The sequence below is a fragment of the Pseudoliparis swirei genome, chromosome 24 (genome assembly GCF_029220125.1).
Source record: "Pseudoliparis swirei isolate HS2019 ecotype Mariana Trench chromosome 24, NWPU_hadal_v1, whole genome shotgun sequence".
NCBI lineage: Eukaryota > Metazoa > Chordata > Actinopteri > Perciformes > Liparidae > Pseudoliparis > Pseudoliparis swirei.
The window spans coordinates 4,612,356-4,627,901 of record NC_079411.1 but is presented as its reverse complement, the minus strand read 5'-3'; the positions used below and the strand labels follow the sequence as shown (position 1 = coordinate 4,627,901).

General features: G+C 44.7%; 1 protein-coding gene across 1 annotated transcript in view; it reads left to right on the top strand.

Annotated features, from left to right (window-relative positions):
• The window catches only part of LOC130190098 (collagen alpha-1(XI) chain-like), a 50,218-nt gene that overhangs the window by 10,255 nt on the left and 24,417 nt on the right, over positions 1-15,546 (top strand). The window contains 8 exon segments of the mRNA XM_056409293.1: positions 9,504-9,671; positions 9,766-9,857; positions 10,780-10,901; positions 11,069-11,231; positions 12,517-12,639; positions 14,033-14,152; positions 14,230-14,382; positions 14,492-14,539. Of these exon segments, the coding sequence (XP_056265268.1) occupies positions 9,504-9,671; positions 9,766-9,857; positions 10,780-10,901; positions 11,069-11,231; positions 12,517-12,639; positions 14,033-14,152; positions 14,230-14,382; positions 14,492-14,539 (989 nt within the window).

Below are 15,546 nucleotides of genomic sequence, written 5' to 3'. Positions count from 1 at the left end.
TATTTGGTAATGGTGTAATCTTTAAGCTTAACCATTAGGGGCCGGATATGTAAGAGCCACAAGTGTGTTTTTAGTATATTTAAGTTTCAGAATTGTTTATAATTTAATATTTAGATTTATGCTCATTTTGGAGGAACTATAAGTTGTATATATTAAAAGATCTTTATGTTAATGACTGACGCTCGGGCCAGGCTATTTAATGACGTCATGACGGCAGCAGGTGTAAGAGCAGAGCCGCATTAGACATGAGAGATATAGTTTTTTTACCGTAAGACCATGAGATCGTTTTGAACGTTTATTATTTGTATACTTTGTCAGCGTTTATTTGCTGTTTTAAATAAAATCGAAAGAAAAGGAAATGAACGGTCTCCTGTCATGCGCGTGAGAGGAAACTCATTGTGTCTGCAGCTCTTTAGCGGATTAAGAAAACAACGACGGAACGCCGCTACAAAACCGAATCGCATGAAATGTGGTGGGATGATTGGTTATTATCCGGGGACCATTTGATTAGATTTTGGGATTGATCGGGTCAAAGGTCAATGTCAAGGTCATGAAAAGGTCAACATCTTCTTTTTACCATAGCGCGGTCAATTTTCATCCAATTGGCATGCAACTAATGCCAACATGTTCATAATTCAATGCCCAATCTTGTGATATGCGAAGGTATGCGCTCTACCGAGTGCCCATTCTAGTTACTATATGTTACTGTTTTATTACTATACTGTACTGTTTTATTACTATATGGCAAAAAACACGAGTCCTGTGTGCTCAGACTCAATAAATTATTAGTAGAAGAAAAAAAATGTCTTCAGCTTTGTGCTTCCACTGAAGGATATTTACAACTTAATGTTAATATGTTGGCACGCTACACACCAAATGAACATGGTGAGCGTGGAAGGAAACATGTTACCAGCTATCGTAAGATGCCGAGCGTTTGCTTCAACATTTTTCGCCCCTTCCTCCTCGATATGGAACGGCCATTTATTCTTTCCTTGGAGGCACCGAGACCAGGAATACGACACAGGTTCTTGTGGGAGGTGGTCAAGTGTAGAGACCCCACTCCCTTTACAATAAACATGAGTAAAATACAGTGTTTACGCTTTGTATATAACTGTATAGAAGAAGTGGATATAGTGGTCGCCCATTGGTTTGTGGACAGACGTTTTGAAGCCTCGATTTCTGCGTTTTGGTCGCCGCCATCTTGTTTTTTCATGCAACCAGCGAGCAGAAGCGACCATATTTGGACTGCGGAGGAGTCGCATATAGACGCTGTGTACATCTCAAGTAGGAACCTGTCAATCCCAACGTCGCCTCGCCCTAAAGAATACACCTGCTTTAAGGTCGACAATTTACTCAATGAGCCTCATGCTGTGTTGTAGAAACGTTTAAACTAGAGATTCAGACCACACGACTCTTGTTTACAATGTTTACTGAGGTAATAAATCAAGTGATACGTTTTTACAGCTGTAAGGTGTGTTTGGCGTGTTTTGGAATTTCACTTCCTGCCGATCGAAATATTGTCCCCTGTGTGTTTTTAACGTTTTTTAGTTCCATCGTTGTCGTCAACACTCTTTTCTACGTTTTGTCAGCCGTAGCGACCGCTTAATTTCTACGACGCTCACGTCTACAATTCATATAAACTAGGGCTGTGAAACGATTAAAATATATAATCGGATTAATCACAGGTTTTTGTGGATTAATCATGATTAATCACATATTACCGATATTCTCGGTATATTTTGTGAGAACATAGAGATTTATGACAAAAGACGGATATATACATTTATACATTCTTCTATACAATGGTGCTGCAACTCAGCAGTTATTTAGCAGTTTTCTTCCATATGGAACATTAATACATCTTCATCCTAAACAGAATGTTTAACCCTCCTGTTACCTTTCGGGTCAATTTGACCCCATTCAATGTTTAATGTCGGTGTTCTTTGGGGTCAATTTGACCCCAGGCTGTTTTTCACTGTCAAACATATCAGAAATATCAACTTTTCTATTTATTTAAAGGGCTATTTAGGTAGTCAACAAACAAACATAAAGTACCTCACACTTAAACTTGGGAAGCAATATTAATTCTAATAATTTTCTGGAGGTTTTAATTGCTGGGGTCAAATTGACCCCGAGGGTAAAATATGTTAGTAAATGTAAAGGTAACAGGAGGGTTAAACAGAGCATTTTTCTCTTGTTTGTCAACCATTAACTCCACCATGATACAATCTAAAGGTGGACAGAGTGACAAGTGACTTTTTTTGCTCGGTCGATGCGCGCACGGAGCTCTGTGGCGCGCGAGACGGAGATCGATAAGTGTTAACGCAACGCGTAGACAGAAATGACATGCTGCTGTGGAGATACGATCAACAACAGATGTTTAGTTTAATAAAAGAACAAAGACGTGCTCTAGAGAACATGTCAGGGGCGGGCCAATCTTTTTAATGTCATGCGATCTACCGACACTACGCCGCGATCGACTGGCAGGTCGCGATCGACGTGTTGAGACCCTGATCTACAGGAAGTAAAAGTCGTAACAAGGTTTCCGTAGGTGAACCTGCGGAAGGATCATTACCGATGAACAGACCGTCTGCATGAGAGCGGACAGAGTTCAGATTGAAGTGGTGTATTGGAAGCTCATTTTGCAAGTGACTTTTTTTTCGTCCCGACGACCAACAACAGACGGATTGGAAGCTCATTCTGCGCATGCGTTAAATGCGTAAAAAAAAAAAAAACTAGTTAAACCTGTAATTGAATTAATTGAATTAACGCGTTATTTTTCACAGCACTAATATAAACGTATGTATAATGTGTTAAAATCTGCGTATAGAACTGTTTCATTATAGTTATAAGCAGTATACATATTTATAAAGCTTTATAACAATATTCACAACACATTATAAAGCATTTTCTAATGACTTATAAGGTCAAGTATCATACTTTTTAACTGCTCAATGCAAAGATTATAATGTATTACAATTATGGATATTATAATACACTATGAAAAATAGTATTATGATAGGCTCAATCACGATTGCGTTACCTCATTTGGCGATAGATAGGGAATAAACATAATTAATGACATTGTCTTTAAATCCACTTTAGTCTGAAATACTCATTTCTGCCACGACATTTCCTTCATATATTCCTCGTGTACCACTCTTTGCTTTATGACCAACGTCTTGTCATAAACATTCGTGCTAAAGTGCAAATGTTTTCATTCCAACCCGGTAAACCAAGACGTTGAACATGGTAAACTGTCATTGTGTCTAAACATCACAGCGTCTGTGCAGCCTCACAGCGCTGCGTGCGTGGACCCTCAGTCTCTTTTCCTTTTGGTGCCATTTATCAAACTATTTATTCTTAAAAATCGATCATTTAAATGAGATTGGTCCCAGTTTACAGCAAACATTACATACATTGACTCAGGTGTCAGGTTCTTCGTTCTTTGATTGCCGGTTGTAGCGTAGGATCCCCTTTACTCAGTATTTTAGTTCTACTACTTCTGTAACAGTTTAGCTCCACGCCTTCCTTTTTGTAATAGTTGTTTTCATCCTGTCACACCATCTCGTCAGTCCAACTCCCCTCACCTGCCTCTGATCACCTCGTTAGTACCTCATTCCCTTCACCTGGTCCTCACGCCCTTCTCACCTGCCTCTGATCACCTCGTTAGTCCCTCATTCCCTTCACCTGGTCCTCACGCCCTTCTCACCTGCAGCCCATCCCCTCATTAGTCCCTCACTATGTAGCTCCCTCACTTCCACTTGTCCTCTGCCAGTTTGTCTTGTGTTTTTGTGCCAAGTTCTCCAGTGTTATTAGAGTATTTTCCTGACCCTGCTTGCCCTGACCTCTGATTCTCTGCCCCGCCCCTTTTTGGACTTGTTTGCTTCTTCGACTGATCTCCCGGTTTTGACCCAGCCTGTTTCCAACCAAAGACAGTAATCTTTGTTACTCCTGTCTGAGTCGTGCTTTTGGGTCCACTCTAATAGCGTCGGGACAACTTCAGCAATAAGGGGTTCAGCTGGCTAGCTCGTTCCTCCACTGCAAAACGTACGTAGGATACAAAGCAAAAAACACGACCCGGAATACAGTTCAAGCAGTTTTTTGCAATTTTTATATATTTCTTCGGGTCAAAATATAACAGGCCCAGTCAACACCAGCTTTTGAATGTATTCCAGACCCGGTCCTTTAACTGAAAACAAGACTCAAAAGGAGTCTGGAGATAACCGAAATTGTCTCTGTAAATAATTTCCAATTGGAAATCATCAAATAGAGCAGAAAGAACCGAATGATCGGAGCCACGTTCACGCGTGAAGATGCGGCCTGATCGCCATCCCACCGTCAAGTCAACGTGGAGGTTTAAGTCACGATATCGACATCGCGGACGTATGACATGTTGCGTAACGCGCTTTCGGAAATGTAGATCAACCCAAAACACGATGTTGTGCAAAACCTTTTCCGAGGCGTTCCCTGTGAACACGTAGTTTATTTTGAAAAGACATTTAACAAGCGGAAATTAACAAAACGTTCATAGTTAGAGTGAGGAGGCCGACGATTTATGAGACGACTCGGGAGCGATGAACGCGTCGCGATGTGTGACTGAAATGACTCGAAGGAGCACACGAGCTTCAGTGATCCCACGGGGCGTGCGGGTCGTATCTCTTTGCTTGTTTCTACTTGAAACGGTAATTTCATCGTGTTTAATGCGATGATCGTGAAATATTCCTCACCGCATTACGAGGGCTTTTACTTTGAAGTATTTCGTCACGCGTCTTTCACGACGCGCGGATAATAAATTTGACTTGACACGGGATGTAAATCCGTCGCTCCATGCATTTCTCGGGTTCGATGAAGTGATTCACGTCACTCAAACACGCCGCGAGGTGAAACAGACATGTTCAGAAAGGTTTATGATTAAAAAGTTTATGATTCTGTATCACTTTAGCCGAGGTCTGTTTGTTCTTAGATAATGAGCTCACTCTTTGTTCTCCCAAAATAAATAAAAAACACACTGTGTGATGCCACATCCAACAATAACATGGAGGCACAAAGCAACGCGTATCTGCCCGTGAAGAGTTGGAGCCCCGAGTCTGACATATTGCAGCCGTTTTTGATCCGTGCTCGAGGGGAAGAGTCGACTTTTGGTTTGAACGTCTGTGAGATATCACGTAATTCTTTTGGGCCTCGAGTTGTTGGGACTTGAAAATGATGCGCGAGTGCCTCAGATTCCTAAAAAGATAGCACATTTATGTCTGTCTGCAAGCTTTTTCTTCACCCTCTCGGCCACTAATATGAAGGATTCATCGAAGAAAATGTGTGTGTGTGTGTGTGTGTGTGTGTGTGTGTGTGTGTGTGTGTGTGTGTGTGTGTGTGTGTGTGTGTGTGTGTGTGTGTGTGTGTGTGTGTGTGTGTGTGTGTGTGTGTGTGTGTGTGTGTGTGTGTGTGTGAGAGAGAGAGTGTGAGGAGAGTCATGTCGGGTGTTTGAGAGAGAGAGAGAGAGAGGCAGGCACCTGGGGCAAATTCTCTGTAGGGGATCTGAAATCCTGTGTGTGTGTGTGTGTGTTAGGAGGCTCAGCCAAACATTAGTTCTTGTTTCTGACATGTTCATGCATACTTCACCTTCACCACTACTCAGTCAGAAGCAGACTAATCACAAACATGTACAACACCACATGTACACCAAAAGAAATCCCCAGTCTTCATTCTGACACACACACACACACACACACACACACACACACACACACACACACACACACACACACACACACACACACACACACACACACACACACACACATCTGGTTTCCAGGAAATCCATAGTCTTTCCAATCTGTTTAGTTTGTTGTTTGTTTGTCTGCTCCACGTGTGCATCTTTGAACGGAGATACATCGCTAATAAAACACTTTCAACTTTTTTTGCCCGCATTTTGTTAGTTCAACACTTGCGTTTTCCATCCATCCATCATTCCATCCATCCAAATGTTTCAGAAGTGAATGAAAAATCGATCTATTTATCCATCCATCCGTCTGTGTGTCTGTCTGTCTGTTTGCGTGTGTCTGTCCGTCTATATCCATCCATGCATCATCCATCCATCCATCCGTCACACTTCACATGGTTGTTGATCTCGCTGTTATAACTGCGGTTGCTCTGCTTTATGTCGAAGCTTATATTTGACATGCTCCGCATGTGTCTGCATGTTGATCGTGTTTCCCCGAACGGCGTAGAGCTTCGGGAAAACAGCAGCCGACGGCGACCACAACTTCACTTTGTGTATGCAAAGCCCAGTCTATGTACACTGTGTGTGTGTGCGCGCGCACAGGCCCACTTTCCTAATAGTCGTCGGCACGGGGAAGCAGCATGACGCGCTGCGGTGTCTCGTCTTGTCCTCCGCTGCATTCAGACGTCAAATCATTTCTTGGTATGTCGGACCGAACCCCCTCTCCTGGTGCTCGCTGCTCACGAGTGTCAGGAGCCGTGTCACCTTCCATGGAGCCGTGGCTCCAACATGTCTGAACGCCGGGAGCTGCCCTGTGTTTCATGTGCTTCGGGGAAAAAGAGTGTCGGCAGCCCGACAGATTGACCAGGAGAGTAACACCTCCGGGGTGGGAGAGGACTTCTAATACGGAGCTCTTAGAATAAGAATACAATGAACGGGAGGCTTTTTAAAGGAAGCATTCCACAGTTTATTTGTCGCTTTGCTGAAAGTTATAGATGAGAAGAATAATATGAGTTCCTGGCTGGATGTGTGGACCAATAGAAAAGCAGCACAACCGCGCAGGATCCACCGCCCCTAATTTCCCAAAACTCAAAAACACAGAGGGGCGAATGCATGAAGAATGGTTGTGTGGCTATTCATGGCACCATGAACTGTGCACCGCTTGCAACCGCCGTCTGCCCCGACCCATGGTCCGATTCACACAAAGACATTCCCCTTTCATTGTCTATCTTTTTGTTCCTGTATAGGAGCTTTACGCATGATTGTTTTTAATGCATCCTAAAAGACATCAGTTTGGGCGTGACGATGCGTTTGCCGGTCTGCAATCACCGCTGCCTCCAGGAAGGTCTGGTGACATCACCTCTTATAAATATGCGTCAGTTACCATCAAATCTCTTTAATAATTTCACTGTTACTGCTTATTACTTTATTTAATTACAGGCAGATGACACGGGAGCACCGGGAGGCTCCGTGCTTGCCAGAGCAGGTTGAGGTGCATGGACCCACTCTGAGAATTACACGCTTTTTAAACATTTGTATCTTTTAGTTGTGCAGGTTTAGTGGCAGTAAAAGCTGCGCAAATAAATAATAATTATTTTGGAAAAAACTGTTTGTGGAGCAGTTTTTGTCGGATACTTTGCAAACCCACTTTTAAAAAATGTTTATATTAATATTTGTTAAATATATTTTTTACATTTTTTATTAATGCATTGAATTGAATCCCATTGATACCACGTTCGTTGTCTGTTTGGTGAATATGAAGCTTCAGTCGATTAGCGTAGCTTAGCATAAAACAGCTGGATAGACCATACAATCAGCACTTCATGTGTACAAGTTGGTGTTTGTGCCGACTCGATTAAACAAACAAAGATAAAGCTTTATTTACTCCAGAGGTGCTGGTCGGCTTTCCTTTTCCTTCCATTTCCCGTCTGTTTTCTGTGTTCAGTGTGTATCGCATTAGATCCACTCATGTTCCTGAGACCGGCAAAATATTAAATACAATGTCGGCCAAAACAGCTTTGAACTGCACCACAGGATACAGAAATAGAAGAATCACAACAATAGTCAACAAAAAAAACAACACACTGCAGACCCGGTGCATGTTTTGTGTTTGCGAGCTGCACAACACAAATCCCTAAAAAGACAACAGTCCTCCAAAACGTTCCAGAGAGGATTGTCAGCTCGTGAACACGGACATCACGTTTCAATAAAGTCGTTTTTTAGTTTGAGACAGTAAATTAGACGAAAGACATCGTTACAAGCTGACTGGATGCCTGCAGTGAGGCTGGCAGACGGACAAAACGAGAACAACCGGACGACAAACACATCTGGCACTCAGACATTGTGCCAACCTGTAAGTGTGTGTGTGTGTGTGTGTGTGTGTTGAAAGGTGCAGAACAGATAGAGAGTGTACGTAAGCCCCAGAAAATACGTGTGAAAAGCAGCCACACCAGTAGAGGCGTGCCCCCCCCCGCCCCCCCCTCTGCGCTGCCATCTATTTATTCCTTCTACCATTTAGCCCCATCTCTCACTTTTCTCTTTCAACATGCTGCACATCTTTTCTTTCTTCACAGCCCCATCTTGTTCCGCTTAGATCTCTGTGACCGAAAGTGTTCAAGAGGATGTGCGTGTGCACACGAGGTGCATTTCTGCTCGCGCCGCAGCTCCGGCCACATCTTTAGGAAACGTCTGAACTCTCGATGAAGCACACGTGTCTTCTTTCTTTCCTGCCCTCTGGCATTAGACTTTGTTGGGTCATTGCTGACGTCATCGTCAATATGGCCACAATCACAGGAACACACGGAGCTTCTTCAACAAGTATGTGTCCGAGAACGATCCGGAGACGGAAAGAAGAGGTGCGCACGTGGTCTCGAGTGGGTTAAAGCAGTTCATTAGTTTGTTTACAGGGTAGCTTTAATTACAGGGCTGGCGCCGCCCACATGTCTCTGAGGTCACGGCGCGCAGGCAAACGGCCGCGTGCGTTCACGGGAAGTTGTCGGTTAGTTTGTGTGTTTCTTCCATTGTTCAGAATCTATTGGTTTGGGCTGGTAGGAGAAGGTTTAGAGTCGGACAACTCCCCCAAAACGAGCTCAAAGAGGCCAGAACAGCTCTGGAGAGAGTTTGATCTTTCCTCTCACATACAAACACAACGTGATGCTCATCTTCCAGACGGACATCAGATCCTCTGATTTCCATCCAAGACTTTATTTTCTTGGTTCCACATCGGCGTCTTCACCGCGTGGAAAGCCTCAGGGACTGAAAAAGCTTCCTCAGTGGCCAAAATGATGGAATCTTGTCCTTTTATTCAATTATCCTAGTCCAACAATATCTCTTTTGTTTATTTTAGCTTTGAAGTGTGAGGGTGGGTGTGTTTTTTCTTTCATATCAAAGGGTGCTGATGAGGGGATCCAGAAGGCCGTCCAGGGCTCCGCCGACCAAAGGCTTTTTGGTCTGAAACAACCGAGTCTCCCTCGGCGTTCCATGAATTTGGCCCTTACCAATAGAAGTTCCCGCCTCTCAGTTAGATTTTCTTTCGTCTAATTGACCCTTCCTCTTCACCCTCTTCCAGTTTCACATCGACCGATTCAGACATTCGTGTCCACGGTTCAGTCCGTGTCTTTATTTTGGGTCTGAAAGGACAATCAGATTGTCTTTTTCTTCCAGTAGCTTAAAGCTTGAATGCTCGGTGCATGCAAGAGATGCCCTCTCAAACGAAGGTGCTGGCCCGGTGAGGATGATGAGGATGAGCACACCCGACCCACCGGCCCTTCTTGTCTCTTTGCAGCCAATCCCATCGACGTCCTGAAGGTCCTGGAGCTCACGGAGGACATGGAGGGCGTGTCGCTGGAGTCCGGACTGTGCACCAGCAGACAGGGACTCGGGGTGTCGGACCTCTCCTTCAAGATCGACAAGAGGATTCAACTGAGCGCGCCCACCAATCAACTCTTCCCTGGTAATAGAACTCTGTGTGAGCCCGTTTGATGGAGGAAAGAACCCAGTGTGTGCATCCTAATATATGTGTGTGTGTGTGTGTGCATTTTCTTCAGATTCGCCATTCCCTGTGGACTTCTCAGTGATGACGACAGTCAGGGCTCTAAAAGGCTCCCAGGTCTTCCTCCTCTCGCTGTACGACTCGCAGGTACGTCAGGGTGTCGAAACCAAACGTACCCTTCAACAACAACAACAAAAAGGAAACCTTTTCCTTTCATCGGATACTTCGGCAACCCTGTCCGCCATACTATAACATGCTCGACTGACCTTGAGCATGAAAACAAACAAAAAAACTACAACCATGAACCCTGCAGCGTCACCGGTTGACGATCATTTTAATACAACATTAGTGCTCCATGCAATTATTATGTAAATACCATATTCCAGCTACAATGATGTATGGATGAAAAGAACCTGAATACACCAGCTGATGCTTCCCCGTCATCCCTTCTGTCCAGGGATGGATTAACCAACGGGCCTACCGGGCCTACCGGGCCCAGGGGCCCATGAGCTCAGGGGGCCCCTGGGCCTGAGCCTCCGCGCGTGACGTCGCTGTGATTAACATTGTATTGATATGAATATGATGATATGACACGATGCGCCGTAGCCGTTATATGCTGGGCTTAAGTCATTCATGTCAGTAACAGGGCCCCAATAGTCCTACTGAGGGATGGATTACCGAACGAGCTTACCGGCACCAGGGGCCCATGAGCTCAGGGGGCCCCTAAGCCAGAGCCTCTGCGTGAAGTCGCTGTTATTAACTTTGTATTGATATGATGATATGACACGATGCGCCATAGCCGGTATATGCTAGGCTTAAGTCATTCATGTCATGGTCATATAATTCGCGTTATGTTGTCTGCTCAGCTCCGGTATCGTTGTTCCATACGGACTGTTTTGTTAGCGATGTAAAAAAAAAAAAAAAGTTATATATAAAAAAAAAAGAATAGACTTTTTTTTTGACTTTTTTTTGTTGACTTTTTTTTTTTGCGGGTGGGGGGGGGGGCCCTTGACACGTCCAGGCCCAGGGGCCCGTGGTTTCTTAATCCGTCCATGCTTCTGTCTCTCAGGGCACACAGCAGCTGGGCGTGGAGGTCGGCCGCTCTCCCGTCTTCCTGTACGAGAACCACGAGGGTCAGCCGTCTCCGGAGCTGTACCCCACCTTCAGAAAGATCAACCTGGCTGATGGCAAGTGGGTAACTACACAACACACACACACACACACACACACACACACACAGGCAGCCGTGCACACACTTAATTTTTGTTTTGCCTGCATTCAAGTGTTCACACACAACCTCCACAGATAGGAAGAAAGCAGGACAGGAAGTGATTTTCTTCTTCCCTGCTTCCTGCCAGGTGGCACAGAGTGGCCTACAGCGTGGAGGGGCAGTCCGTGACGCTCTACCTGGACTGCGTCAAACTGGAGACCCTGGACCTGCTCAGAGGTCACGACCCCCACGTCAGCACTGAGGGGGTCACGGTGTTTGGAACGCGACTGCTGGACGAAGACGTGTTCGAGGTGTGCGCATCTATTGTGTGTGTGTGTGTGTGTAAAAAGACACGGAGGAGATGAGTTCATGGAGACGTCACTCTCTCACTTTCAGTCTGCACCTATTTGACTTGTGTAAAAAAAGAAACTGTGTTTGGTGAGGAAGCGTCTCGGCTTGTTGCTGCTCGTTTGATTCATCCATCAAATGAACGACGGTAAGGGCTTTTCTCCTCACACTGCCCTCCAGTGGCGGCGAGGTCGTACTGCAGCTTTACCTCAGCGCCAAGCCTTCAGTGCATGAACTTCACAAAGCTGCAGAGGATTTTAAACGAATGCAAAGGCTTATAGCGCTGTAAAAAGAAAGCTCATCGGTAGTTATTGCAGTGATTGTAACACAGTCCTGCTTAAGCTCACAGAATGCATCAAATTACTCCAAATAAGCGCTTTGAGTAAAGTCTTTGTTGGCTGAGTTCTGTTTCTGTTGCGTCCTCAGCAGTGTGAGGTCATTTTGGCCGATCCTGAGAGTGACCATTGACCTTTTTGTTTTTTTCCGAGTGTCAGCTGGTCCATCTGTTTAGCACCTCGCCTGTGTTTGACTTGGACTCCAAATGTGTGTGTATGTGTGAGCGAGAAGGGAGAGATAGTTCTCGTCCGTCTGTGGACCGAACAACTCGAGACGGACGCTCTGGGCACGATTAACTGCAGAGCAACGACAAAAACAAATGCTTAACTCACTTTGATCTGACTAAATGAACACACACAGTCTAAGATATGACAAGACACGGGACACAGATGCTCATGACAGGTCTGTCAGGCAAGGCCATAATTATCGTAGTCGTACAAATGTTCTTATTTCCTGCTTTCTTGTCAGTTTTCGTGCTCCAACCTATGGCGTGAACGTCTTAATTCACGTAGAGAGAAAAACACAGAATGCAGGCAGAATATGGCAGTTCAAAACAATAAGGGTCTTTTGCTTTCAAATATATATTCTCATTTCATGTTATCTGATGTTATCTTAAAGCAAGATTTCTGCTCGTGTTCAGACGCCGTCTGCAGCTTCAAAACAAATCCCGCACGTCTGTGTTTTCTATTAATGTACGCACCTAGACGTGCTTTTATAAGATAACAGTCGTAATATTTCAAATATTAGAAAAAAAATCCATGCGCTCTGACACGTCCCTGCCGACGGCTCCAACCACTGACAGTGAGGAGCGGTGACATGATGTGCATTCCTGATCTGCTCCCGCTGACGTCAAGTCACAGCTCAGTTGTGTGTGTGTGTGTGTGTGTGTGTGTTGTTGTTGTTGTGACACAGGGAGACATCCAGCAGCTGTTTATCGCCGATGACCCCAGAGCGGCGGAGACGTACTGTCAGGACTACATCCCGGACTGCGACGCCTCTTTGCCCTACGACGGGATATTAGCAGAGGCCGAGGAGGTGAGCCTCCCTCACAGCCAATCACAGAAGACCGAGGGAGAGAGAGAGAGAGAGAGAGAGAGAGACGAGCCACATGTGGGACCCCGCTAAAGTCGGCCTGGTTTGTTCCACACTTCAGCGAACGCCGCGAGGCATCTCAGGTGTTGGATGTTGTAAATCCAGACTGTCGTCCTAAAAAGCAAAGGAGCCCCTTAAGGTCTTCGTTTGCGAGAGGAGAAACCGGTATCAGGTATTTATGGACCGTTCAGAAGGCAGAGCTGACAAAGTAAAAAGACGGATGGGTCAATTATTTTTCAGTCAAATATTCTCGTGAGAGAAGCCTCCCGCGAACATAAATCAAAAGATCACAGTGGGCGCCGAGGAAACGTCCAGGCCACGGAGAGTCAGAGATTCAGCACGCGTCAGTTTGAGGAGCGTCACTTTATTTCCTCGCCGCCTGCGTGATAATTCCATTTTTAGATGAAGTCATGAATCATCCCAGTAGCGTGTACGGAGATCTCTTAATATATTTCTCTCTCTGTTCTTTGGGCCAATGCTCCACTAAAATGTTTTAAATCCACTTCCACTGCCACCGTTTGATTTACGGCTTACAGGTCAAGACTAAACGGGTTTATTGAGTTCTATTGTTTTATTGTTCCACCAGCAGGAATGTAATCGGCCGACAGATAAATGTGTTGTCTGGTGACACCGCCGTGAAGCCGTTTCCTGGAGGAGCGAAAAGGAAAAGGCTGACCTGCAGCCGAGTCTTCTTCATGGCCTCTTTCATGTGACAGCACTCTGATGCCTTAAGAGGCATCCTCTCTTCCCTAAAACCGTTCATTTGATCATTTATATTGACCTTTTAGCAACATTTTAACAAGAGATAACAACTTTATAACAAATGCATAAATGTGCTTTTTTGCATTTGTTGTTTGTTTTCATTCACATGTCTTGAGGTGAGAGGTCAAGGGACACCTTTGGAAAATGAACATACCAGTTTTTCCCTCGCCATCATTTTGCCTTTATTTGGAGCGTTATACTTTACGGCACGACTCAATGGATAAACCTGTGAATCCATTGTGTGTATATACATACATACACACAATGGATTAACAGGTTTATCCATTGTGTGTATATACACAATGTGTGTATGTATATACACACAAAATGGATTAACATGTTAATGTAATACAAGTCAGTGTGTATATACACACAATGAATAAACCTGTTAATCCATTGTGTGTGTGTGTGTGTATACACACAGTGGATAAACCTGTTAATCCATTGTGTGTGTGTGTGTGTGTGTGTATACACACAGTGGATAAACCTGTGAATCCATTTCAATGTTCTGTGTGTGTATAATCACAATTTACCGCGGGCATCATCTCTGCTTTGATCCTTTTATCGTCGTCAGGTGGAGAGAACGCCCAAGAAGCACGTGATGGAGGAGGTGGAGGAGTTTGACTACAGTGACCTCTACGAGGACCTCTCTGTTTCCACGGCGACGGCAGAGCCCAATGTCATGGAGTACGAGGTGAGACTCTGAGCGCGACTGAGTCTTTTTTTGTCTTTCCGGCCCTCACGTTTCGTCTCTGTCCGTTTGTCGGACAGGTCGTAGAGTACGAAGACTACGACAACGGGTCGGATCTGTACCACGTGAACGAGTACGTGAACGAGTACGTGAACGAGTACGAGTACGAGGACGAGTACGACGATCGCTACGGGCCGGCCGAGAGGGAGCGAGAGCACTCTGTGGACGCCAAGGTAACGCCCGGGGCCCTCGAACGCCACGGTGTACAGAAGTTAGTTACGGTGTGGAAGTATTTCATCTGCTCCTGTTGCTCACACGTCTTTACCCTCCTGCTGTCTTCAGGACATTCCAGAGAAAGGAGAGAAAGGAGAGCCGGGCTATTTGGGATCGGTAAGGAAAACACACACACACACACACACACACACACACACACAAGATAGTGAAATAAAGCACGATCGAGTTCAAGGAAAGGTTATAAGGGAAAAGACGAGAGAAAGGACTTAGGAAAAGACAATTGCAATGCAAAGAGAATCCGACAGCACTTATCCGAGATGGAAATGACGTCGCAGCCGAGTTTTCCTCGTTCCAGTACAACGAGTCAGAAAGTTTACTTTTGTACTGTTGATACGAAAAGCAGCCATCTTTGATTTTGAGGTCAGGCTGGTGCAGGTTTGTCTGTCTTTGCGGCGACGACTTCACCTTTCCACTGGAAAATGTGGACATTCCTGAATCCCCGTTTGAACGGATCGCAGCATTACACGAGGCTACGTCATGATGTCATTATTACGTGAGGGCGGATGCATTAAATGCTTCAAGTGTTGCTCCTGCAAAGGATTGTGGGACACCATTATCTCCTTTCCTTGGGTAAAGGATGGTTCAGAGTACCCTATGCTAAAGGAGGTAGGAAAAAGGAAGGATTGAGGTGCTTTTCCTTTGCATTTGAAGAAACCGACCAACTCTTATCATGGCTGCTACTTCGTATATATGGCTGAGCAGCGATGAATCTGGAGGATCTAATGCACTTTGAAAAGATTAATAAATCAGTTTAAACTTCTCAGCTTCAAAGAGGAAACAGAAACCAGAGAGCTCAACATGTTGGACCATTTCTCAATTGATGTCCTCGAGAATTGAAGGAAGGAATTAATTTGTCACATGCATTAAAAAGCAATTGGTGCATTTCACACATAGAAAAACATTTAACACAATATATAACTGTAAAAGTTCAATGTTACGCTCATTAAATATTGCATTAATTACCATTTGTTGTTGTTGTACTGGCCTCAAACATCCTCTGTTGAACCTCCAATCAATCAGAACTTTGCAGATAAAAGACTTGACGTATCATAAATACAAAAGCACAATAAAACTGTAACAATGTCTCCACAGCTGGGATTTGT